At 41.2% G+C, this 27,583-nt stretch overlaps 1 protein-coding gene and 1 pseudogene across 2 annotated transcripts in view; one reads left to right on the forward strand and one right to left on the reverse strand.

Moving 5' to 3' along the window:
* The window catches only part of BEND4 (BEN domain containing 4), a 41,227-nt gene extending 21,167 nt beyond the window's left edge, over positions 1-20,060 (forward strand). The window contains exons 3-5 of one of the 2 annotated variants that reach the window (XM_003732510.7): positions 3,604-3,695; positions 10,768-11,008; positions 13,318-20,060. In XM_003732510.7, coding sequence (XP_003732558.2) covers positions 3,604-3,695; positions 10,768-11,008; positions 13,318-13,535 — 551 coding nt within the window. In that variant the 3' untranslated portion in view covers positions 13,536-20,060. The remainder of the gene's footprint in view (positions 1-3,603; positions 3,696-10,767; positions 11,009-13,317) is intronic. The other variant, XM_035293794.3, reaches the window with a different exon arrangement.
* LOC128931627 (keratin, type II cytoskeletal 8 pseudogene) lies at positions 4,495-5,960 on the reverse strand (annotated as a pseudogene).
* Positions 20,061-27,583: the final 7,523 nt, after the last annotated feature.

Raw genomic sequence — 27,583 nt, forward strand, 5'->3', positions numbered from 1 at the left:
TAGTTTGCTTAGATCCTATTTGTCAATTTTTGCTTTTGTTGCGATTGCTTTTGACATTTTTGTCATGCAATCTTTGCTTGTGCCTATGTCCTGAATGGTATCACCTAGATTTTCTTCTAGAATTTTTATAGTTTTTGGGTTTTACATTTAAGTCTTTAATCCATCTTATATAAGGTGTAAGGAAGGGGTCCAGTTTCAGTTTTCTGCATATGGCTAGCCAGTTCTCCCAGCACCATTTATTAAATAGAGAATCCTTTCCCCATTGCTTGTTTTTGTCAGGTTTGTCAAAGATCAGATGGCCGTAGATGTGCAGTCTTATTTCTCAGTTCTCTATTCTGTTCCATTGTTCTGCTTTTGCGCCAGTACCATGCTGTTTTGCTTACTGTAGTCCCCAGCTGTGTTCTTTTTACTTAGGATTGTCTTGGCTATATGGGCTCTTTTTTTGTTCCACAATAATTTTAAAGTAGTTTTTTCTAATTCTGTGAAGAATGTCAATGGTAGGTTAATAGGAATAGTATTGAATCTATAAATTACTTTGGGCAGTATGACCATTTTCATGATACCGATTCTTCCAATTTAGGAACATGTAATGTTTTTCCATTTGCTTGTGTTCTAATTTTCTTAAACAGTGGTTTGTAGTTCTCCTTGAAGAGGTCCTTCACTTCCTTTGTTAGTTGTATTCCTAGGTATTTTATTCTCTGTGGCAATTATGAATGGGAGTTCACTCATAATTTGGCTCTCTGTTTGCCTGTTGTTGGTTTATTAAGAATGCTTGTGTGATTTTTTGCACATTGATTTTGTGTTCTGAGACTGCCAGATGTGGGTGAAGGGGTGAAAGCAAACAGAACACACTGCCATGTGTGTACCTATGCAACTGTATTGCATGCACTGCACATGTACCCCAAAACCTAAAATGCAATAAAAAAAAATAAGAAAAAATAAATAAATAAATAAACTGGGGGAAAAAAAAAAGAAGCTTTTGGGCTGAGGCAATGGGGTTTTCTAGTTACAGGATCATGTCATCTACAAACAGAGACAGTTTGGCTTCCTGTTTTCCTATTTGAATATCCTTTATTTCTTTCTCTTGACTGATTGCCCTGGCCAAGACTTTCAATACTACGTTGAATAGCAGTGGTGAGAGGGGACATCTTTGTTTCGTGCCAGTTTTCAAGGGGAATGCTTCCAGCTTTAGCCCATTCAGTATGATATTGGCTGTAGGTTTATCATAAATGGCTCTTACTATAAATGTTTTTTTCATATACCCATATACCTCTTTTTGTTTGTTTTAGGGACTGAGTGTTGCTCTGTTGCCCAGGCTGGAGTGCAGTGGCACAGGCATGCTTGTTGCAGCCCCGAAATGCTGGACTCAGATGATCCTCCCAGCTTACTCTCGGGTTGCTGGGATTACTGGCACAGGCCACCACACCCAGCTGTTTTTTAATTTTTTTGTAGAGATGTGTTCTTGCTGTGTTTCCCAGGCTGGTCTCAATCTCCTGGGCTCAAACGATCCTCCCACCTTTGCTTCCCAAATGCTGGGATTACAGGCGTGAGCCACCGTGCCTGGCTACATCTTAATGACTCTAAAATATGGGTAAGGGACCAAAAAAAGTTCATTCAAATCCTGATCTGTGAGTCTTTACAAATTTCTCTAAAACTTCCAAGCTAAATCCAAGGTAGTACCTTGCACGTGTCGCTTAGCAAAGCAGTGACATATGTACCCTTGCATTTTATTCTAACCATAAACTGAAGAAAACAGTACTGCCTTGGAGCCTTATACTCAGCCCTGTGTAGAAGAGACTCATACGTAGAAAGTAAACGAAGTCCCAAAGGTCACACAGTCAGTGAAAACCTGGAACTAAAATGCAGACCTGTTTCCTGTCTCCGTTTGTTTCTTGAGACTTAGGGTTTTTTCCAGCAGTTAATGCTCATTGTCAGGAGACGCATTCTTCTTCACTGTGGCATCAGTAAAAAAGGGTTGGACTTTTAAGAAGCTGGTGAAATTAGGGCCATTTGACAGATTTTATTAAACTTTGGTTTGATAACAAACCTACTTCTGATACACGTGTGACTTATTTTGGTTGACCTCTTACTGTTCAGCAAATGCTTCTTCAGTTTGAAGAATACATGCATATAACTGTTCACAAGTGGCCACAACCCAAGTCTGTAAGGATGGTTATTTAAGCAAATACTTTTTTTGGCAAGAAGAAAAATTTTCTAACTTACTCCTACTTCCTATTATTCAGATTCTTCAAAAGGATGTTGAAGTAGTTTTTGATTTATTATGTTACATTGTGATGGCACCTAAAAAATGCAAAGCTATTAGCACTGCATAAAATAATAATTCCTGTTTGCGATCTTAAAAAATGGTGAGAAAAACAAAATTTAGAAAGCTCAGTGGTGATACTTCAAAATGAGGGCTTAGGTTAAATATTTATTATTTTCTTGAACGTGGCAAAAACATCTTAAGAAAACACACAGCTAAGAAATATAGTGGCAACAATTCATTTAAATTAGGTTATTAACCAAGCTACCAAGACCTTTAAAGGCAATTAGTTACTACTCCTGAAAGGGTTCTAATATAAATCTTAAGATGTAGGCATTATTTATGCAGTGGTACAAAAAAATATCATGCTCTATGTTGGGTTAGTATCTATTCAGTTTTATTGTGATTGATTATTCACTGAGTCTATAAGACTTACGCCTCAAAAAGTAGTGTATAGTTAGTGAAATACATAATCAAAGGGATCAAATCAATTGAGCTCCTTTGGGACACTTCCAGAAAGAACAGTGCAGCCAAGTGTGTACGCACTGAGAAGCAGGTCTAATTGTATGGAATTTCTGCTTACTGAAGAACTAGGAATGAATCCGTCATTAGAAACAGTTATATTATTGATTAATAATTAGCAAAACATTAGTTTTCAGTACTTGAATTTTAAAAAGTGTCATTGGGTGCTCATGCTGCAATCTGAGTCAAATAAATGACGACATGTCTCTTTTGTGAGTTCCTTGTGATCATGATTGTTGACCCAAATTCATCTAGGAGTAAGTTCGACTTGAAAGTTCTCAGTGAATTGTGCTGAGACTAAAAATTCTTTCCAAACTATAGCATCTGTTCTGTATTTACAAACTGAAATAACTACGGATGTCAAATGAAAGAAGATTCTATTTCCTTTAGAAAATTCTTCTTTTTTTTTTTTTTTTTAGAAGTTTGCATCAAAAATCTTTTTAGAGGCCGGGTGCGGTGGCTTGAGCCTGTAAACCCAGCACTTTGGGAGGCCAAAGCAGGAGGATCACTTGAGGCCAGGAGCTCAAGACCATCCTGGGCAACATAGCAAGACCCTGTCTCTGCAAAAAAATTTAAAATAATTAGCTGGGTACAGTGGTGTCACCTGTAGTCTGAGCTACTGGGGAGGCTGAAGTGGGAGAATCACTTGAGCCCAGGAGTTCAAGGTTGCAGTGAGCTAAGATCACCCCACTGCACTCCAGTGTGGGTGCCAGTGAGGCTTCTATTTTTTTTGTTTTTTTAAAAAAACTTAATTTTTTTTTTTTATTTTGATGTTGTGGGATAGCCAATGTGTAATTGTTGCCATTTCTTCCCCCCAGTGCCCTGCCAGACTGTTTTAGATTACTTGAAGACAGTTCTGCAGCACCACAACCAACTACTGATGCCACAGCCAGCCGACCAACCGACTGAGGTAGGTCTCTAGTAAAAAGATAAATGTTCCATTTGGAATTCCCTTAAGATGAAGCCTCTTGATAACTTACCAGGTGTATACCAGAACACATTGGCTAGCATAATAGTTTTTGACTAAGGTTTATGGGTCTATTACCTGTAAGTATGTAATTTGTGGAGAAAGATCATGCATGTATTTAACTACAGAGATTCAGCTTTGTACTCTGAATGGGGAAAGACAGAGGTAATGGCAATTTAAATAGCATGGGCAATTTTTGCACAGAGATGCCTGAAATGAGAGACACCAACTTCTCATTCCCTCAGACAGCTTGGATTCCACATACCCTTTGCTCTGAGCCCTGCACACACTGGGCGAGATTCTCCAGTAAGTAGATATGCGTTCTCCAGATGTCAGGGCTCCTGGACATGGGTTATTTTCTTCATCTGGACCTCAGTGGAAGAAACCACAGTCTCTCCCAATTGGTAGAAGAAATGATGTGTTTTAATAGTAATAAACATGGTACATATTTATAAGATGTTCAAGGCTCAGTTTTGAATATATGACTTTTTTTTTTTTTTTTCCCCGAGCTAGCTGAGATTTTATTTTGGACCAAAAAAAAAAAAGCAATTGAATTGTTTTGCAGCTGGAGGCATGGGCAAGGGGGGTCCCCAGGCAGTAAACTCCCCGCCGGTGGGCTGAGGGCTAGTGCTGAGCGTCAGGTGGGTCTCCTGTTCCCTGCGCTCCCCTGCACAGCAACCTCCCTCCTGGGCTCTGGGGCAGCCTCAGGAGGGGCAGGCTGGGAGGGGCTGTTGCAGCTGGTTCACTTGGGCAGGATGTCAGAGGACTTGGACACCAGCCTCCCATCACGGGTCTCAATCTTCTTCACAACCACAGCCTTGGTGGAGCTGGTGCAGCTGAAGGAGCTGGAGCCCATGACAGAGCCAAAACTGGAACACAGGCCGTAGCTGAGGCCGGGTCTTGTGAGGCCCCCATAGGCAGAGCTCAGACCACCTGCATAGCCGCTGGTGGTCTTCGTGTGGATACTCATGTTCTGCATCCCGGACTCCAGCCGGCTCTCCTCGCCCTCCAGTAGCTTGCGGTAGGTGGCGATCTCGAGGTCCAGGGCCAGTTTGACATTCATCAGCTCCTGGTACTCACGCAGCTGCTTTGCCATGTCCTCCTTGGCCCGCCGCAGGGCGGCCTCCAGCTCCTGCTGCTTGGTATGAGCATCCTTGAGTGCCTGCTCCCCGCGATGCTCAGCATCTCTAATGGCGGCCTCCAGGGAAGCCCTCTGGCCTTTGAGGCCCTCGATCTCAGCCTGGAGCCAGCTGATGTTCCGGTTCATCTCAGAGATCTCAGTCTTCGAACGCAGCAGGTCATCCCCGTGCTTCCCAGCCAGCATCTGCAACTCCTCATACTTGATCTCTAGTATACACTCTCCGCCTCAGCCCGGCTGCGGTTGGTGATCTCCTCATACTGCGCCTTGACCTCGGCAATGATGCCGTCCATGTCCAGAGAGCGGCTGTTGTCCATGGACAGCACCACAGATGTGTCAGAGATCTGGGACTGCAGCTCCTGGATCTCCTCTTCATACGGCTGCCTGAGGAAGTTGATCTCGTCAGTCAGTCCTTCCAGGCAAGACTCCAGCTCTACCTTGTTCATGTAAGCTTCATCCACATCCTTCTTGATGAGGACAAATTCATTCTCCATCTCTGTACGCTTATTGATCTCTTCCTCATACTTGTTCTTGAAGTCCTCCACCAGCCCCTGCATGTTGCCAAGCTCCGCCTCCAGCTTCAGCTTCTCCTGGCCCAGAGTCTCCAGCTGCCGCCTCAGGTTGTTGATGTAGTTCTCAAACATGTTGTCCATGTTGCTCCTAGCCGTTTTCTGCTGCTGCAGGAGGCTCCACTTGGTCTCCAGCATCTTGTTCTGCTGCTCTAGGAACTGCACCTTGTCGATGAAGGAAGCAAACTTGTTGTTGAGGGTCTTGATCTGCTCCTTCTCCTGGGTACGCACGGCCTGGATGTTGGGGTCCACATCCACCTTAATGGGGTTCATCAGGCTCTCGTTGATGGTGACGGTGGTGATGCCTCCCATGCCTATGCCGCTGGCCCCAGAATAGCCTGCACCCAGGCCACCCCGGAAGCCACCACTGCTCACTCGGGAGAAGCTCAAGCGGGCACTGGGCCCACTCGTGAAGGAGCGGCTGCTGAAGGCCCCGGGGCCAGAGGTGGACACCTTGTAGGACTTCTGGGTCACCCTGATGGACATGGTGGAGGCAGTAGTGGAAGCAGGCGGGCTGAACCAGGGAGAGATTCCAGAAGGAGCGGAGAAGTTGCTTCTTGGACAAATATATGATTTTCATACGAGACTTGAGAACCATGGGCCATCCCCATGAGAATCCCATGGGGAAGCTCTCAGATTTCCCCCAGCCTAAAAATAAGCCTACCTTGGATTCTCCCCCTCTTCCATCATCATTGCCCTCCTTTCTACTTCCATCTCCTTGCAGGCTCCCAAAGCATGCTGGGTCAGCACCTTCATTCTACACTATGGCACATCTTGCTCCTTGAAGGTTGAGCCCAGGTTTTATCTCAAGGGTCATAGAAGGCACTCGATTTATGCCTGCTGAATGGTGACATCATGTTGTTCTAATGATGAAACATTTGGAAGGCTGGTCAGTATTCATTATCTTCTCTCTATTAGATTCCATTTGCTCTTCCACCCTGTAATCCAGCTTCTCTCCCACCACTACCAGAGTTTTCTGCAAGAGGCCCCTGGAGACTCTCCCAGTTATCTGGTCCAGTGGCCCTTTTTCCAGTCTGGTCACCCAGGCCCTCACCTCTCCTCTACGCTCTCTCTTGCCCATGGCCTTAGTGTCAGTACTTTCTCCTGGTTCCTTGCCCCTCTTCTATGACGCTTTCATGAGTTTTTCCACCCGCTGTTCTCCAGAGTTGTGCTTTGTCTCTTTCTCTCACTCTCTACTGCCTTTTCTCATCAGTTATGTTTCTTTTTATTCATTTTTACTTGAGGCAGGGCCTCGCCTTCTTGCCCAGGCTGGAGTGCAGTGGTGTGACCATGGCTCACTACATCCTCGCCCTCCCGGGCTCAGGTGATCCTCCCATCTCATTCCCCCAAGTAGCTGAGACTACAGGTGTACACCCCCACACCCATCTAACTTCTGTAGTTTTTGTTGGGTAGGACCTCACTTTGTTGCCCAGGCTGGTCTTGAACTCCTGAGCTCAAGTGATTCTCCTGCCTCAGCCTCCAAAAGCAATGCAATTGTAGATGTGAGTCTCTGCCCAGTTATGTCTCTGATAATATTCACTACCTGTGGGTTAACAAGCCCCACATGCACACCCTGAGCACCAGTCCCTGTGGCACTGTTATAGACCACCATGTCAACTGCCTGGCCCACAGTGGATTGTCACACGCTGCTTGCTCTCACCACACCTATTCTGAATACCCATCTGCAACTCCTCCTGTTTTTAGTAAAGGTCCTATCAACCCCAGGTAGAAATTTCTGACACATCACTGACCCCCTCATTTCCTACATCCAGTAATTCTATAGCACGTTGAATTGTCTCCCTTCTCTTGGGCCGACTCTGTCACCTGAACTATTGCAGCAGCTACTTTCTTCTCCATTTTCCACACTGGAGTTTTTTCTTTTTTCTCCTGAATTACAGATCCAAACTAAATGTTGTATGCTTAAAATCATTTGCTCCCTAGAATGAAGTCCACATTTCCTAAGTTGACATTACTGTCATACAAACAGCATAGCTGAAAAGCCCACTTCCTCCAGGAAGCTCTCCCTGATTGCCACACCCCACTTCGTGCCTGTGTAGCACACTTTTCATAAGTCTAATTCAGAACTAGTTACCTTGCTTAATAGTAAATGTACACCTATGTCTTCCATTTGGTGATGACTCTTAAGGAACCCATTAATTACAGGTGATTCATCTTGGTTTTTTTCAGTGACTCAACAATAGGTCAATGTTTAATAACCTGTGGGTGGCTAATTGAAGAAAATACACAACCAGAATTCTACAAAAATAAGAGGATAGGGGAAAATCTACATTTCCTCTGGATAGGACTATTTAAACTTTTATGACTCGTCATCATTATGACTGTACTGTTTTTATTGTCATTTCAGGCATATGAGTATTTTCTCATTTTTATTGTTTATCACATTTGACTTCTATTAACTATGCTAAAACAGGTTTATAAATCTCGTCTATAACCCAGAGAGCATTCTGAATTGTGTTTGGGGCTATAAATTACCTTCTCTTTCTTTCCCTTGATGAAAATTACCTCCAGTTGGGATTCCCACATTTTATGAGACCAACATTTTATGTAGATCTGCTATATTCAGTGGATTTTTTCAAGGGTTTTGAGAAAGCTCCTTTCCTGGATTGTCGACTGCCAAAGCACCAGTCCCCCCCATCTTGAAATAGACTAATTTCAGGGGCACAGCAAAGCATCATGCTTGGGGTGAACGCTGAACTCAGGGATGGCATCCCCAGACCCCCCTTTGAGTTGTGAAACCTTGGAAAGGGATTTGACATCCTTGGTAAAATAGAGCAGTAATCCTGGCTTAACAGGTATGCTCAGTCCTGAGCAGAACAGCTTTTAAAAATTATATAGTGTTAAATAAACAGTTTAAAAACCAGCTATACAGTTTTTGCTAAGGCTGACAAGAGTATTTACAGGGACCATCACTAAGAGGATTGTGGCAGTCTCGTTTTTTAAATTAACAATGGTGGAAGTCTCGTTTTTAGTGGCTCCTCATCTATCTTGGTCTCCTTAAAGTTCTTTAACTTTGTAAATTTGTGTTCAGTCGTTAAGAAAACGTAAGAATTCTTCATTGTAGCCACTGTTATTGGGTGTCTGCTGTGTGCCAGCCAACCACAGAGGCCTGTGCTCGACTGCATCAGCCATTCAACAAATGTTTACTGCGCCTGCATTGCGTCAGGTGGGTGCCGTACTCCGCCCTGAGAGTCTGGCATTGAATAAACAAGTAACAGTCTCAGCCTTCATAAGTGTATCTTCTGGTGGGAGAGACGCAGGACTTCTCACCACAAACCACCAAATTGGGATTATCATCTCTATTTTAACAGAAAGGAGTAAAGTTTAGAAAAGTCACCTGCCTCAGGCTGAACCCAGAGCCCAGCTGTGGAATAGACCTAGTACCTCCACCTGTGAGGAGAAAGGAGGCAAGTGTGCAAAGTGCTTGGGGCAGGTGCCTTGGGCTGTCATCAATTGCTCAGTAAATGGTGACAGTTATTAAGCTTCCTTGACAAAAGTACTGGTGACACAGAGAGTAGTTTTGAGAGGGCCAGCCCCTGGATTTTACCCACCCCTGGCCCACCCAGCTGCCTTGGGGGCCAAGGCCTCAACCAGTCAGAGTCCTTAGGAGCCCTTTCCTCCAGCGCTTGGGAAGCAGTGGAATTACTTTCCCTGCTGCCGCTTTCCTCCTCCTGGCCATAGCCTCTGTTCCTAATGTTTGTGAAAGATGCCATCTAGGGATCATCTCGCCTCCTCAGTCTCCTGTACATAGCCTGGCCGATTGAATTGGTAGCCTGGCCTTTCCAGTCAACAGCTTTCACTCCCACCTCTCTCAGTCCTGCACAAACCTGATTCAGACCTCCATTTCTCACCTCCTGCCGTGAAACAGCACCTGGGGCTGGAGGACTTTGGGGGAGCTCCGGGCTCTTGCCCATCTTTTGATTGTCTCTTGTATACAGGGTCTTCCACTGTACCCAGCCAAGGCTTGGCTCATGCTCACAAATAGTCACACCTTTCACTCATGATAATTTAGTTTCTTTCAGTTTTACAGATGGGGAAACTTTGGTCCAACAACTTGACGTAACTTGCTCAAGTTAGTCTAGTAAGACATAGAACCAAGATTCAATTCAAACCCAGCCTGACTGTAAATTCAGAGCACAAAGTAGGTGCCTCAGCTGTCCTCCTTAGGAAAGGAAACTATATCATGCTGTTGCTAGTTGAGGAAAGTATGAATGCTGCCGTGATGAGTCTCTGCGTGCAGAACTTAGTGCCAGTTTCCTACCGCATCGGGCTGCCTCCCTCTTGTAGGCTCCTATGCCATTTCCCCTTCTCAGCATTTAACTAAACTGAGCACTTTTTGAAATAAAACCCTAGCAGATCCAAATGGTACCACATTTATAACCTGTAGTAAATTTGCCGAGTTGTAAAATGAATGAGTTTTTCCTTTTTTGTTTTGTACACCTTAATTACTAGGGAGGGAGTACATTAAAACTAAGATCATGGGTTAATTAATTTGTCCTGGACTGTAGAATTTTATGGACAACCAGAACTAAAGTAATGGTTGTGTAGGTGCAATTGATTAAACATGGCTTATAAATGTTACAGAAATTCCCGTAATTAATCCCACTGCAGCTATTTAGCCTGGGAATTTTATAGCAGACATAAATTATGAAGGTGAAAAGTAAGAAAAATTTTTTGAGTTGACATTGTGGCATTTGCAGAAGCTATAATCTGAGGAAACCTGTTTTGCGTGATTATTAGTGATTTTTTTTTCAGTTTCCACAAGTCTCCCTTTTTAAATTTGCTTTTTAATGTCGTTTCCATTGTAATGCAGTGACTACCAGATGTTGATGCGTTAAACACAAGTAATGCCTTATTAAAATAGACCACCAGCAGCATTTCTAAGTACTTAAAAGTAACCAAAGAAAGAAGAGACCTGTTTGATCATACTCTTCAAAGTCATTTTTGCATATTTTAATGGATTGAAAAGGAAAGTTACAGGTTATGTTTAAATAGTGTTCCCTGTCATTGGATCTTGACACATTTTAACCTACCTGTTAAAATGTAAGTTATAAATAGCTCCCCTTTCAAAGGTGTTCATTATACCTCATTGGCTCTTGTTATAGAAAATGCAAATGTAATTTGAAAAGTGCCCCTTCTGAGTCTGAGCAATTACTTGCACACTTCAATACCTGGTTCATTGTCAGCATAGCCACTTGGTTAAAAAGCATGTTTGCCTTTGAAATGGAGATCACTTCGGCTTCTGGCTGGCTGGCTCCGTGGGTAATGAGAAAATATTTCGCTTTTCCAGGGAAGCAAGCAGCTGTTGAACAACTATCCTGTCTACATAACGAGCAAACAGTGGGACGAGGCTGTAAATTCTTCAAAGAAAGATGGGAGACGGCTCCTTCGATACCTCATCAGATTTGTTTTCACAACCGATGAGCTTAAGTACTCATGCGGCCTTGGGAAAAGGAAAAGGTCAGTGCAGTCAGGAGAGACAGGTCCCGAAAGACGCCCTCTGGATCCAGTTAAAGTAACATGCCTCCGAGGTACTGCATCTTCTGCTCAGTGTCACCATCTGTGATTTCATTTCACCGCATTGGCTGTGGCTCTCCCTGTACAAGTGTTCAGCCTTATTGTATTTTAATTTCTTTCTGCTGAGAACGTCTAGGCTTCATGTGGCCCATCTACTCGGTATTGAGAAGCTCTTTTAAAAATCTCGTTTGCCTTAGCATTGTTCTCACTTAGTGGTACATAAGCATCGCATAGCACCTCATGTTTCACACTTCCAATTCAGATTTTCTTTGCTGCCAGAGAAGGTCACCTCCAGCAAAACTGGAGCATAGGGGAACACACAGAGGAAGGGAAGGCGTGGAAATTTTTTTAATGGGTAAAATGTTACCTCATTTCCAGTACTAGTTTGTGTCCCCTTCTAGTACCTTCTCAAGAATACTTGGCCAAACCCCTTAAATTTGTTTAGGATTAATTCTCCTTAATGCTAAAATATATCTTGCCCAGTAAAACGTTCTTCTTTTAGTTAAAAAAAAGTTTCTATTAAATGTACTGCATAGATAATACGACTTAAGCAGTATTAATAGCTATTACTTTGCAGTTAACCTGCACTATTGTAGGCCAGGCAGAGGGGTAGGGAGGAGGAATCAGGAGGTATCCAGTTGATTCAGCAAGTGCAAATAAACACAGACCTAGACAAATAGAAGTGTTGCAATGCCAAGAAAACATTCACACCTGAAAAATCCATATCAGAAAGTTCTATTAACCTATACAGTCCAATGGCAGTTTTATTGGCTGGAAAGACTTAATATTGATTTACTCTGAATAGGGATAAAAATTTGTCCTGGTGAAGAAATCACAGTTTTTTACAAAAGCCACATTATCACTGCTAAGGCCCTGGTCATTGGAAAGAATACTTATGCACTCCCTCCTGAGATGCCCACAGCAATTCTGGACATCATGTGCCTAGGGTGCATATGTAGTACTTGTTAGCAGCTGAGATTCCCTAGGCCTTTGCCCAGTGATTCAGATTCAGAAGGGATGGGGCAGGCATGTGTGGTTCCTAGATTGAGACAACCTTATAGGCTTATGCGCATGGACCACAATTCAGGAAACCGCCTGAGAGGAAAATGCCTATATTTATTAGACACAAGTGCTCCAGAACACCTGCTATTAGCTGGTCTGAATATTCCACTTACTCAGAGTGACTAGGTGGTAGAAATTTGCAGGGTCTGTCCTACTAAACTAACCATTGCTTTCTGTATTTCTTGACATCATAAAAGATGGTGGAATTAACTCACCAAGAGGCAGTCTTGAGCTTGGGGGCTTGACCGAGTGCACTGACTGTGTGTACTCACGGGAGTTGCATTTAGGCTTATTTATAAGAGTCAAATAAGGGGTCTCATCGCTGTATTGTTTTTCCAGAAATTCTTATTCAACATTTTACATTTCTATAGCAAGTCAGTAGAACTGAGGGATTAAAATACATCCCAGAAAACTAGTGCTGCTGCTCTGGAAACACTGAAGGAGCCACTGTCACACTGATGCCTGATGCAGCCCAGGCTGCCTAACCAGAGACTGCCATCTCCAGCTCATTTTTCTCTTAGGGCCACAATGCGTGGACCTCCATCCAGCCCTTGGGTGGAGAATACATAGGCAAGATATGGTGATTGTCTGTGTTGGAGGCAGCTAAAGCATTTCACTGTTTCAGGCATTTTAATTACTTTTTGGTGAAATTAAATATTTAGAGGAGACAGCATATAAAAAATACTTGCCAGCCCATGTATAGAAATTACATTTTGAGAAATAAGTATAGCCAATCATGCAACATTCTAAGAACATGGGTATCTTTTCTGAACTAACACTCGGGCACCTCCTCAGTGACTAAGACTCTGTTATTTTATTGTACTCCATCTTCAAATTAGTAGCTAGGTGAAGATACCATGCTAATAATATTTGCTGTGCTTCTGGAGATAGTAACATTCTCAAAACGTGAGCAGGTTACAACTTAGGTTTTGAAATCTCCTTGACTTTTACCAGACAGGGTGCATTCCGTGTCTTACAAATTAAATTTACCTTTCATTTCAACAGTACATGTTCCTTGGAGGGATTACCCTCTCACTTATGTGATTTTTTAAAACTTTTGCACATGAGAAAAAAATTTTTGTAAGGAATAAATTGGGTCTAATGAGTGACATCATCATGGCATTGCATTGGATTTCCCATAAAGCTTTTCTGATAGAGCTTCTGTTAAAGTTTAAGCAGCCTGCCCTGTCGTCTTCTGCAAAAACCAGCTGTTGTTTTTCTCTCTCTCTCTCTCTTTTTGATGTTGTGTATATTCCTGCAGAATTCATTAGGATGCATTGTACCTCCAACCCCGATTGGTGGATGCCCTCGGAGGAGCAGATAAACAAAGTGTTCAGCGATGCTGTAGGTCACGCCCGACAGGGGCGGGCGGTGGGGACTTTCCTGCACAACGGTGGCTCATTTTATGAAGGGATCGATCACCAGGCTTCGCAGGATGAAGTCTTCAATAAAAGTTCCCAGGATGGATCTGGGGATTAGTGGACAGAATCTTCCTGTTGTAGCAGCCGGTCCTCTCAAGAGTTCCAATTGTGAATGTCCTGTTCCTGTCACCTGAGAGTCCAAAGCATGTCATTCTGTCATACTCTACACATTCTCAGCTGCCACAGTACCCCAATAGAAATCCATTTTAGGGTTGTTTGGGAAGTTATGGCGCCTACAACGTACTTTTAGAATACTATATTATAAAAATTTAAAAAATACATTTGATTTTAAATGATTAATTAGCTAGATGGTGAGGGTAAAAAAATAGGTGAGCTCCTAGTTACCTTTCTCAAACCATCAAAGTCTGGTACCTGGGCAGAGACAGTCCCCCAGGAATGCTGGGGTAGTGTTTCTACCCATGGGAGAAGATGGAGACATGGAGTTATGTTAAGAGACAAGGAACAAACATTCTCTTAATTCGAGTAAGTTGTCTTTATGTTTTCCAAAGGCTTGACTTCATATTTCTCAGCAAAGACATAGGATAGATGACATCATATACTATTTCGACATTAATAGTGTCTATTACTGAAAGGAAGCCAGAGAACATATGCAGTATCTACAGACAGTGATTAATTACAGGTCAGCTATTTTTCTGTTATTTAAAAAAATGTGCTGTGTTGATCAAGAAGGCACTATTTGATCTCCAGAGTTTACAAACGGTAGTCATTTTTCATTGTTAAGAAACATCCAAAGATTCAAAACCATTTTCAAATGCTCAGTTTTTAGGTTAATAAATTCACAGTTTCCATAGCCTTAAATCAGGCTTTGTTGACACAGTGCCAAAGTGATGGGTAGAACAATGAGAATTTCAATCAGTTCGTTGTTTGGTGCACTGAAGACCAAATAAGTGGTGTGACTAATGGTATCCCCTGAATGACGAGGTGCTCTGGCATTGTATGCACACAGCTTCAAGGCCATTCTGACAACTATGCAATGGGCTTGTCAGTAATTAGTCTGAAATTTGAGGGTCTTTCTCTGCTGATTTGATCTTTAGCATTTGTATGAAACTTGTTTCCCATTGTCACTGAAGAAAATGTTTCAGCCCCACTGTGCCTCCTTTCCCCCAGTGTGCCCCTCAGCTTTGGCTAAGTTAGCACTGTGCCTCTCCCACTCACTATTCCCTGGTTAATTTGTTGAACTCCATATGCAAAATTAGTGGTGTACCTTTGGAACCTTTCCTTACTGGCAAATGCTATAGAGGTGCTAGAATCATCATTTCTGAGGGCTTCCTGTCTGGAGTCAGAAGAGGCTTTCTTTAGCAAAGTAGTCCAGGTTACTGCATTCTTTGTAGAGCAAAGGACTAAATGGACACCATTTATTGAAGGCTACTAGTCATCTACAGACATGACCAAGGGTTTTGAAAATTGGATGGAGATTGAAATTTATGAACACCCATTGATAAAGGGTTTTTTGGCTATTTTTGTCAACATAAACTCATAAATTATCCTTTAGATTTAATATTTAGTTTGCATTCACTGTATACAAAGTCCTAGAAACAGGTCTTTCTGTAGCTTTTGTTTATTAGCTTTTTTTATATTACCACCTTCCATCCGTTGAAAAGTTTAATGTTTATAGAGATGGTCATCTGTCAGATCTGCTCAATGATGTAGGGGGAACTAATATTTCAATCCTATTTTGAGAAATTAACTAAAATGTGTCAAATCTATTCAATGGTAGAGGGAAGACTAATATTAAAATCTATTTTGGGCAAATTAGCTAAAATTTAGAAGTAGAAGAAATGATATGGGCAAATGTCATGTTCTTATGGCAACCATGAGACCAGTATCTTTGGCGATCCAAGGAAGAAAGATACTTCTTAAAGCATTTTAGAGGTCCGAGAAGTTGATGTCTTTCTTAAGAGATTCTTTGACAACATGACATCTTTGCTAGAAGAAAAACCCCACCATAGCCTCATCTGTTTTCCCATCTTACCTTTTCTTAATTTTGCCTTGCCCTTAAGTTGCCCATACTGCTGAGTACATCGTTCTGTTTTTCTACAGCAACAATATTTGATCACTCCTTTTAAGAAAAACACACTAGCCCTTGTTTTCCTGCAAGCTTGAGGGTCTTGAACATTTCATATCTAAGCATCTTCTTGGAGCCCTGTCGTGCTGTCTTCGCTGAGGCCAGTGAAAGCATTTTCTGCACTCCCGCTCCACTGCCATACATGACCACACACCTGCACCACTGCTGCAAGGGCAGGGGACAGCAGCCTGTGGTTTGGCTGTCACCATCACCTCCTGAGAAGGCTGCTGTGCCAGGCTTGCACACCACCTTTGTTCCAGAGTTACACATGGTCTCTTCCTCCCTCACACCCACTCTAGGTGAATTATTTCTCTATCAGCTGTTTCTCCATCAGCAAATTCTGAATGTTGAGACTGATTGTTGAGCATCTCTTTTGCACAAGGCTGACAGACTTAATACTCAGCATCACACAGCCAGTCCTAACGCCTCTCCATGGTCTAGGACCTGCGACTTTTGCCTCCTGGTAAGATGGTCCATTATACTTCTACTGTTTGTGTAACTGCTGGGTTCCTTTGGCCAAACCTAGCCTCTGACGAAGGCACTGGCAGCCACTAGGCTATGATACAGCATCAGTGTAGACACTGCTGGCTCATCTCCTTAGGATATGCCTATACTGCCATATGAGCTTCACCTCTAAGGCTGGTATGTACCTGAGTTCATGGTGGTTGTCTACATGGTTTCCTGATATTTAAATCAGGACCTACAAAGGATGTTCATTTACTTTTGGTTAAGGCCCATTGGGCCTCTATGTAGCCAGGGTAAAAGCTTACCACTGAGATCGGATGCTGTCATTGCTCTGTGAGCCTTTCAGTTGAAATCCTTGGAGACTTGAAGGTGTTGCTTACAATTTTGATTTGATTTTCTACATCTTTATCTGGCAAATGGACAGATTGCTCTACAAGAAACAGTCATGTCAATTTTTAGAGTCTTTCTTGAGTCAGGTTAGCACTGGTGTAAAATAGATGGAGTTAAAACAGCTCAGGGTGCAGCTATGCCTCCACTTCATTGGTTAGAGGAGGTGGTCACGGGGCTGGCCTGACAGCAAAGACTAAATGTGGCTTTTTTGTCAATGGCTAGGTGTGATCCATAAGCCCAGCTATCAGAAGAGCCATACCAACCAAAAGTGACAGTGTTTTCCAAATTAAAATCTTGTCGCAAAGATCATGCTGGCTTTTCTCAGTGAGCTGAAGTCCCAAGCTCAGTTCCAGCCAGGCTCAGGATGACCCTGAAATGATCTGAACTGGATAGTGTAGGCCAGGAGCCTGTGGAGGGCACCAGTGTTTTGCAAGCAGATACTAAAGTCACGTTTCTCACTGACTCTTTTGACAGTGCTTCATTCAAAATCTCATGGTTTAACCTTAATGTTAAATGCTTTCAAGAAAAATTGTAACCATTTAAATTTTACAAGTACTTTCTTATTTTACTTGGACATTTTACAACTACCTTCCCTATTTACTTGAAAATATTTCCTCCAGCCCCTGAACCTGGGCATCACTTTTTTGGTTTTCCTCATTCCATCACAACATTTAGGTGACTGTTACCATTTATGTTTCATTAAGCTTCACTAGGAATGTAAGGATAATATTAGAGCGTTTGCTGAAAATTGCTGTCAATTCCTTTGGTAGGGGAATTGAGACACGTAGCTACATCACAGCTGTAGAGTTAGTAGGTGACTGTGTGTTCTGCGTTGTTTCTTACCTTTCATCAGTGATAGACACATTGACATAAGAGATTCCTTCATCAGGATTGTAAGGAGATATAAATGATTACCGTTTATTATTTGATCCAACTACTCCATGTGGCATCAACTAGAGGTAACTGATATTGATAGGATTTTTTAAAGTCCAGTAACTGTTCTTGCAATATCAGGTATTTTACCCTAAATTAGACAATAATCCAGGCGTCGAATCTATAGGTTTATGATGCCTACATTGCCCTGCCACTCTAGGTGGCTCGTTGCCTCCCTTCTGTTGCTCTCAGTAAATGGATGGAGCATTAGATAAAGATGAAACGTGCACTATGTTCAGAAAAGCAAACATCCATTGCCCTCACTTATATTCCATTCTTCACTATGTGCTCTAGAACCTAAACCTAATACCCATTGACTACCTCCTGAGTTTCTTAGATTTCAATTATCTTTAAAAATCTCAGTCATGGATAATAGCTTCAATTTTAGAGAAGATTTAAATGTCTCACTTTCATTCAGTGCTATGTCATTTCACAGTACAGATCTGTGTTAATTTTTGACAGCTCATATATACAGATTTTTAGAAATGTAATAGAAAATGATTTCGCACATATGGTGCAAGTCTTGCTGGTGTATGTTTAATGTGGCAACACGTGCCAAAACTGTTTGGCAAAACATGTCAAATGGAGTGCTTGAGTCAGAACTCTAATGTAAATGTGTCTAAACAGCAGTGTGTATCATTATGATGTATTTTTGTAAACATAGTGATAGCTTCTTTCAGTCATGTAAGTACTGGATAAAAATAACCACTTCACTTGGAATAATGTAGGAAAATATCACCCAGCAGATAGTCCTCTGCAAAGTTACATTGTCAGCCAGTGGCACTGGTTCTTTCATTTATGATAGGTTTTTTTTTTTAGAGGAGAGTGAAGAATTGTCATCAGACAATATGGTGAGCCAAAATAATAACCCATCAATATTTGACTTCTAAATGTGAAATGTAACATTTTAACTGGTCTGTGTACACATTACAGACTGCTTTCACCCTCTGCAGTATATTCAGTTGATGGTAACACTGAGAGGTCGAGAATTCTCTCATCTAATGACCAGCTTGGTTAATTTGACTTCTGAAGGCACTAAATTACCAAATCTTTGCAGTAATCGTGGCCAGATTAATTTCCCTCATAATTCTCTATAGCTGTCTGATAAAAGGGCTGTGTTTTTATTGAATCACAGATCCCCAGATTACAATGAAAGCACATCTGCTAGTAAGACTCATTTGAAAATCTGTTTATTCTTAGAATAATTGGGCTAGTGCAAGTGGCCAGATGTATCCTGGCCACATTGGAAAACTATTTAGGCCCATTCAGAACCACTTAATTACGACAACAGTATATACGACGACTATAACTAATGTCTATCTATGGAGTTCTTGTGTGCCAGTCGATAAGCACTTTAATGCATCCTCATTTTAATCCTCACGACTACCCTGTGTGGCTGTTATGGTTCTTGCCCCATTGTGTTGATAATGAAACTGCCCAAGGTACTCGGCTAAGAAGAGGATCCCTTTGGGCATAGTAAGCAGAATGACCAGTTCAGTCTTCCTCAGTAGTTGGAGCACATTTCTCAAAAGCCCATCAACACTTTAGAATGGATTTGTTGCTTTATTTTTGCCATCAAAGGAAAGTTGATACTTGTGTTACTAAAACCTACTTCTAAAGTATTTCTGTACTTAAGTAGGAACATACAAACCATATATCTTCTGGGAATTGCCCAGGTTTCTGTGTAAGGCTTGATCTACATAAGATCCTATCATGAAAACCAGAAAACTTTAAAAAGTGGGTAAATTAAAATCACTAGCATGTTCACATTTATCTTATAGGTTCCTCGTGCAAAAATGCAGGGAGATAAAAGCAAACTTTGAACTCAGTGAAGTGAGAGTCTTTGGGAACTCCTAGATGTTAGAAATAGCACCAGGGCATCAGTTAGCCAATGTTTAATTCACTTTTCATGTTTGTTGTCTTTATAGCTTTAGAGCCGATGAGTCTGGTTGGTTTGGAAGAGAGAGTTTTAATTTATGATGTCACTGTGAGAACTGTTGTGGAAATTCTGTAAGAAAATGCATTACTCTGTTGATTCTTCCCTGTAGTTTGGCTTTAACATCCCTTTGGCTGTGTTTAAGTTCAAGAGCATGCCAAGGCCATGATGGGCCTGGCTTGTGCTTCTTGGGAACAGGGCATGCCAGAAGTGGGTCATGGAGCTCTCAAGGTCACTGGTCCAGCCCGACCCTGCCCAATTTAAGCATTGCCTTTATGTCTCTCCTTTCTGGAACTTCATGTAGCAGCCTAACACCGGGGCCGACTTGCCTTTACTCTATTTTCTATGATGAATACTTGTGGAGAAACTGTGACAAATCCATTGATCCTGATATTTTTATTGTTGGAGTCTTGTTGATTCTCTATGAATAATTTCTATTTGATTGTACTGTGTAGAGTTAATACCCACTAGGGATATGTCAATAAAACTACAAATGCATAGTGTAATATAGAATAGCAAGATTTTTTTGTGAACAATTTATATAGAAAAGTAAGTTGTTTTTTAAGTGTTAGGCTCATTTCTTTTAGGAACTTAAAATGTTATAAAAGTTTTTTAAACATTCAATATTTTTAATTATAAGAGACATTTGTTACTAGAGCCAATTATTTCAGGTGTTCTAATTGGAGTGTTGATTTTATTACCTCATATACCTCTAGAATGCCACATGTTCTGTTGGGGATAAAATTGCACAATAAATGTCAAGTCTCTGTTAAGTGTTTTAACTTGCTTTTTTGCATCTTTCCAACTCATTGTAAATACTTTTCTGTTTCTTTGAATTGGTAACTTTTCTCTCCCTGAAGCTAAGGGTTTTCTGCTTGTCTCTGAACACCAGGAAAATGTTATATGCTTAATATCCAAATAAAAGATACTCAGCTTTGTCAGGAAAGTGACCAAAAATCATCCAGAAATTCATTTGATCTAGTGAATGAAAGGGATGGCCAGTGACAATCTCAGAGTGACATGTGATCCAAGAGGATTTCCATGAAATACTTTCTACATTCACACATGAAGCACAGTGCTTCCTATTCATGGTACCATTCCATCAGGAAGGAAAAAAACCCTATAGCTCTACCTATGACTTTTAAAAATAAACAGATAGTAACTATTTGTGGTTTTTGAACAGTGATCTGGGTTCAAAAGCAATAGCTGTGGCTAAATAAGGGGCCATGGTTGTAGCTTCCCACTTCTAGTTATTATCTAAAATATAAATCTGACATAATCATTAGCAAACAGCACAACTGAGTAAGTGTTATTTCAAAGTCAGACAAAGTAAAAGCGAAGACAACACACTTTTGCATTTTAGGGAAAATAGGTGTTTTATTTTTGCCCTAGAAGATGCAAACTTAGGATAATAGTTTTTGGTTTTGTTTCTGTTTTGAGACAGGGCTTCACTCTGTTGCCCAGGCTGGAGTGCAGTGGCTAAATCATAGCTCACTGCATCCTCAACCTTCCTGGGCTCAAATGATCCTCCCACCTCAGCCTCCTGACTAGCTGGGACACAGGTGCACACCACCACACTCAGCTAATTTTTGTATTTTTTGCAGAGACAGGGTTTTGCCATGTTGTCTGAGCTGGTCTTGAACTTCTGAGTTCAAACAATCCTCCCACAAAGTGCTGGGATGACAGGTGTGAGCCACCATACCCAGCCTAGTCAGTAGTTTTGGATGGAGAAGCAATACTTTAGTCTAAATAATTTTTTTTAGAATTGGAATATCAGTTAAAATGAAATTAAAGTTATTCTGAAGCATTAAAAGAGGTTTATTAAGTAATACGAACTGTTGGATATTTTGTAGCAAAGCACACACAGAGTAAAGCCACCAATTTAGAAGTATTAGAAACAGGCTGGGCAGTAGCTCACACCTGTAATTCCAGCACTTTGGGAGGCTGAGGTGGGCGGATCACTTGAGGCCAGGAGTTTGAGATCACCAGCCTGGGCAACATGGCGAAACTCTGTCTTCACTAAAAATATTAATACAAAAATTAGCCAGGCATGGTGGTGCACGCCTGTAGTCCCAGCTACTTGGGAGGTTGAGGTGGGAGGACCACTTGAGCCTGAGCAGTGGAGGTTGCAATGAGCCATGATGGTGCCACTGAACTCCATCCTGGGAGACAGAGTGAGACCCTGTCTCACACACACAAGATAAACAATTAGAAACACGTTCATTTAGGCTGCAGAACGCAAAATCAGTATGCAAAAATCAATTGTACCTTTATACACTAGCAATACACAATCATATTACATTACAGGCTCCTGCCTGTAATCTCAACACTTTGGGAGGCTGAGGCAGGTGGATCACGAGGTCAGGAGATTGAGACCGTCCTGGCCAACATGGTGAAACCCCATCTCTACTAAAAATACAAAAATTAGCTGGGTGTGGTGGCTTGTGCCTGTAGTCCCAGCTACTCGGGAGGCTGAGGCAGGAGAATCGCTTGAACCAAGGAGTCAGAGGTTGCAGTGAGCTGAGATCACGCCATTGCATTCCAGCCTGGTGGAAGAGCAGGACACCATCTCAAAAAAAAAAAAGAAAAGAAAAGAACTACATTTATAATCACATCAGAAAGAATAAAATAGGAATACGTTTAACAAAATAAGCACCAAACTTGTATACTGAAAACTACAAAATATCATTGGAAGAAATTTTAAACATAAATAATGGAAAGCCATCCCATGGTAATAGAGTGGAAGGCTTAATATTGTTAAGATGGCAGTATTTCCCAAATTGATCTACAGATTCAATGCAATCTTTATCAAAACAGCTGGCTTCTTTGCAGAAATTGGCAAGATGATCCTAAAATTTATATGGAAATTCAAGGAACCCAGATAGCCGACAGAAATCAACCCTTACACTCATGATTGGTTGATTTTTATCAAGGGTGCCAGGACAATTAAATGGAAAAAGAATAGTCTTTTCAACAAATGGTGCTGGGACAACAAGATATATCCTAAAGAATGAAGTTGGATTCCTACCTCAACTTCAAAAAGTAACTCAAAATGAGTAGTCCTAAATGCTTCTAAGAGCTAAAAGTATAAAACCCTTGAAACACAGGAGTAAGTCTTCATCTTGGATCAGGCGAGGTTTCTTTAATATGACAGGAAATGCTTCAGTGACAAAAAAATAGATAAATTGGATTTTAACAAAAAAGTTTGTGCTTCAAAGAACATGAAAAATGAAAAAGACAACCCACAGAATGGGAGAAACACTTACAGATCATATACCTGATAAGAGACCGATGCCAGAATATATAGAACTTATGACTCAACAATAAGGACAAAAAGCCCCATAAGAAATGGGGAAAGGAGGCCAGGCGCCGTGGCTCACACCTCTAATCCCAGCAACTCAGAAGGCTGAGATGGGAGAATTGCTTGAACTAAGGAAGTGAAGGTTGCAGTGAGCCAAGATCGCACCATTGCACTCCAGCCTGGGCAACAGAGCAAGACTCCATCTCAAAAACAAAAAAGAAAGAAAAGGGCAAAGGATCTGAGTGTGCATGCCCCCAGGAAGATATACAAATGGCCAACAAGCACAAGAAAAGATGCTCAACATTATTAAACATTAGGGATATGTAAATCAAATTGCAATGAGATGCCACTTCACTAGGATTGCTAAAATGAAAAAGACAGTAATGTGGATGCGGAGAGAGTGAAACCCTCAGACATTGCTGGTAGGAATGTAAAGTGGTGCAGTCACTTCGGAAATGCAGTGGCAGTTTCTTAAGTTAATCATAGAGTTAATAAGGGACTCAGCAATTCTTCTCATGGGTACATACTCAAAAGAATTTAAAATATGTCTACATAAATGCTTACAGGAACATTACATATAATAGTCAAAAAGTGGAAATAACCCAAATGTCCATCAGTTGAATAGATAAACAAAATACATATCCAAGTAATGGAATATTATTCAGCCATTAAAAAGGAGTGAGGTATTAATACATGCTACAACATGAATGAACCTTGAAAATTTATGGTAAGGAAAAGAAGCCAGACACAAAAGCCATGCATTGTATGATTCCATTTATATGAAAAGTCCAGAATAGTCAAAATACTATGTAGGTAATTTTAGAGAGTGCTGCTCAGTGCATGGTTTACATAAATGAAGGAATCAAATATAGTATGATGTAATCACTTCCAAATTTATTATGCATTCATACATTGTATTTATCAAGAGCTTGATGTGCCTGGCATTGTTATCAGGCACCATGACCTAAGAGCCAAAGTAATAACGTCCAACAGCTTGGCAACTATTTGAAGAAAAATGACAAAGAGCTGTTAACTATGAGACAATCCCAAGCTTCACTGGACAACTTGTTCCCTCATATAAAGCTGTATTCAGAAAGCTGAACAGGTGTGGTGACTCACACCTATAATCCCGGTGAGGTTGGGCTGGGAGGATTGCTTGAGCCCAGGAGTTTGAATTAGCTTGGACAACACAGTGAGATGCCATCTCTAAAACAAGCTTTTTTAAAAGCTGAATCAGACGTAAAACAAGAGAAAAGTATGTGCCAGTCAATCTGTGTCTCTTATCAGACAAAGACAGTTAAATGTGACCATCTCCTGGTTCTGATTTCGTCCTAATGCTTAGAGATACAGTCTCAGTGCCTGTATTGGTCCTGATGTTTAAGAAACATGCCTGCATTTTATCTGTAAATTAAAAAACAAGTAATAAAATTGCTATTTTAAGAAAAGAAATATGCTTACAGTTTTAAATTTAAAAAGTGGGGTAGAATAAAATACATCTAAAATAGAATATCTTAGTGCTTGTACTTATCAGTTGTTTGTTTTTTCACAAATTAGGTTAAACTATGGCTTTGAAATACAGCTTTAAGATACATTCATTGTCATTTCATAAACAGTTTATAGACCAAATTGGTCCCATTTTTTTTTACCTTCTTTAGTATTAAAATAAAAATTTCGGCCAGACACAGTGGCTCACACCTGTAATCCCTACACTTTGGGAGGCCGAGATGGGTGGATCATGAGGTCAGGAGTTCGAGACCAGCTTGGCCAGCATGGTGAAACCCCATCTATACTAAAAATACAGAAGAAACTTAGCCAGGTATGGTGGTATGTGCCTGTAATCCCAGGTACTCAGGAGGCTAAAGCAGAAAAATTTATTGAACCCAGGAGGCGGAGGCTGCAGTGAGCTGTGATTGCACCACTGCACTTCAGCAAGGCTCCATCTCAAAAAAAAAAAATTCTTGAGGCATGAGAATCCTTAAAATTCTCGTTCAAGAATGTTTAAGAACATAATAAAAATAAAATATAGGCTGGGCATGGTGGCTCACGCCTGTACTCCCAGCACTTTGTGAAGCTGAGGTGGACAGATCAGTTGAGGCCAGGAGTTCAAAACCAGCCTTGTCAAACCAGAGATAGTGAAACCCCTGTCTCTACAAAAGTAAAAAAAAAATAACTAGACATGGGGGCACACACCTGTAGCCACATTTATTCTGGAGGCTGAGTGGGAGGATCACATGAGCCCAAGAGTTTAAGGTTGCAGTAGAGCATGATCACTGCACTTCAGCCTGGGCAGTAGAGAGAGACTCTGCCTCAAAAAAAAGAAAGAAGAAATATAGTCATGCATCACATGGCGATATTTTATTCAATGACAGACTGTACATATGACAGTGATCCCATAAGATTCTGAGACTATTTTTACTGTGCTTTTGCTTTTCTTAGATACATAAAAACCACCGTGTTATAGTTACAGTTCCCTTCATGGTTCAGCACAGTCACCTGCAGTATGACAGGGATGTCCAATCCTTTGACTTCTCTGAGCCACATTGGAAGAAAAAGAATTATCTTGGGTCACACATAAAATACACTAATGATAGCTGATGAGCTAAAAAAGAATCTCACAGTGTTTTAAGAGAGTTACAAATTTGCGTTGGGCTGCACTCAAAGCCATCTTGGGTCACATGTGGCCCATGGGCCACGGCTTGGACGAGCTTGCTGTACAGGTTCACAGCCTAGGATCAATACGCTTGCTCTACTGTAGAGTCTGGGTGTGCAGTAGGCGATGCCATCCAGGTTTGTGTCAGTGCTCTCTATATTTGTACAACTACGGAATCACCTCATGACACATTTCTCAGAACCTATCCTCGTCGTTGAGCAATACATGACTGTATGATAAACAGTAGGCTGTGTGGTTGAATAGAGGAGAGGAACCAGCAAATGTAACAGGAGATACAGCCTTTTTAAAAAAAAAAAAAGAAAAAAGGGTTTGCTTTCAGACAAAATGAGAGTTTAAACAGTGACTTTTACTCTCCACCAGATGCTGGGGAGAAATGCAGGCCCTGCCAAGAGATGAGGAAAGGGGTATAAATATGTATCTAGTCTTCTTTTTTGTACCAGTGACAATGATTCTTTCCCCTTCCTAGCAACACAGAGCATTTTCAATTCAGCATAAAAATGTAATAATTCTGTTTCATTGTGGCTTACGTTGTGTTTTCTGTTAACATTTTGTGCAAAATAATTAGCCGTTCACTCTCATATATTTGGATAGACTGTGTGTGTGTGTGTGTGTGTGTGTGTGTGTGTGTGTGTGTGTGTGTGTGTGTTTTGAGATGGTCTTGCTCTATTGCCCAGGCTGGAGTGCAGTGGTATGATCATAGCTCACTGCAGCCTTGAACTCCTGGGCTTAAGTGATATTCTCACCTCAGCTTCCCGAATAGCTAGGACTATCAATGTGTGCCACCATGTCTGGTTAATTTTTTTTTTCTTTTAGTAGAAACAAGGTCTCACTATGTTACCCAGGCTGGTTTCAACCTCTCGGCTTCAAGTGATCTTCCTGCCTTGGCCTCCTGAAGTACTGGGATTACAGGTATGAGCTACCACACCCAGTGGATAGACTTTTCTTTTTCTTTTTCTTTTTTTTTTTTTTTTTTGCAGAAGAATGTCTATAACAGCTTAAAGATAGGTAAATATTGGGCTTTTCCTAATCCTTTTATATTTCTCTTTAAGGATACATACTGAGGAAAATCCTCATGAATCTATGGGGAGCTATAAACATTTGTTTAATGAAGAATTAATAATACTGGTGAAAAGTATAAAGGAAGCCATTTCTTTTCAGTATCAGTAATTGAGAAGTTATGGATTGGAGGAGCTCAGAGATCTTCTAGTTCAGCAAGCAATTACTATCACTTACTTAAGAAAGTATGGCCCAGAGGCTGGGCACACTGTCTCTCACCTGTAATCCCAGCACTTTGGGAGTCCGAGGCGGGTGGATCATGAGTCAAGAGATGGAGACCATCCTGGCCAAGAGGGTGAAACCCTATCTCTACTAAAAAAAAAAAAAAAAAAAAAAAAAATTACAAAAAAAATTAGCTGGGCATAGTGGCAGCAGGAGAATCGCTTGAACCAAGGAGGTAGAGGTTGCAGTGAGCCGAGATTGTGCCACTTCACTCCAGCCTGAGTGAGAGAGTGAGACTCTGTCTCAAAAAAAAAATTTTTTTTTGAGTAACCTGTTCACGTTTATGCAGCTATTAACTAGCAGTGCCTGAATGAATATCAAAATAATAAAGTTCCCCAGAACCATAAGGTGTTTAGTGCCTCTGCCCAAATTTATTCATGTCTCCCTTTTTTCCTTGGCTGCTAGGAAGCCCAATGTTGTTATAAAAGTTGATTGTCAACTGCTGCATTCCTTAGCTTAGTTTTTCTGATACGCTTATTCTCTACCACTGTCAGCCACTTTTTTCTGTTTTTGTCTCTGCATTTATCTGTAAAAGTTTGTTATAACAGTGCTTTCTTATTATAAGCTGCTTGTTTCCTGTTGGAAATCAGCAAAGTATAGAAAATAAGCATATTAGCATGCTTTCTGGAACATAAATTGTAGTAGTCAAATTCCTAACTAATGTCAGAAATAAGACATCTCCCTCCCCTCCCTGCCACCTATGCCTGTCACACACACACTAACAGAAACATTTCAAATTATTTGTTTCTACTTATCTATCTGGAATCATGCTATCTTTTTCCCACCTGAGTTCTGGTGCTTCTTTGTAAGGAAGGTAAGAGTCTTTTAGATAAGGAAAAGCCAGAAACTTGCTTCGAGGTGAGGTCATAAGCTTGGGGGGACCTGATCCTTCCCTCCCTGGAGTCTTAGCTTGGAGCCTTAGTGCAGAGCAAAGTCTGAACAAATGTCTGTTGACTCACAGAAGCTGGAAGGGGAAGTAATGTAGGGAGTGAGAAAGCACTGTGGCTTTAAGCTACGGAGGTTTCAGGGTTAATTTCTTACTGCGG

The sequence above is a fragment of the Callithrix jacchus genome, chromosome 3 (genome assembly GCF_049354715.1).
Source record: "Callithrix jacchus isolate 240 chromosome 3, calJac240_pri, whole genome shotgun sequence".
NCBI lineage: Eukaryota > Metazoa > Chordata > Mammalia > Primates > Cebidae > Callithrix > Callithrix jacchus.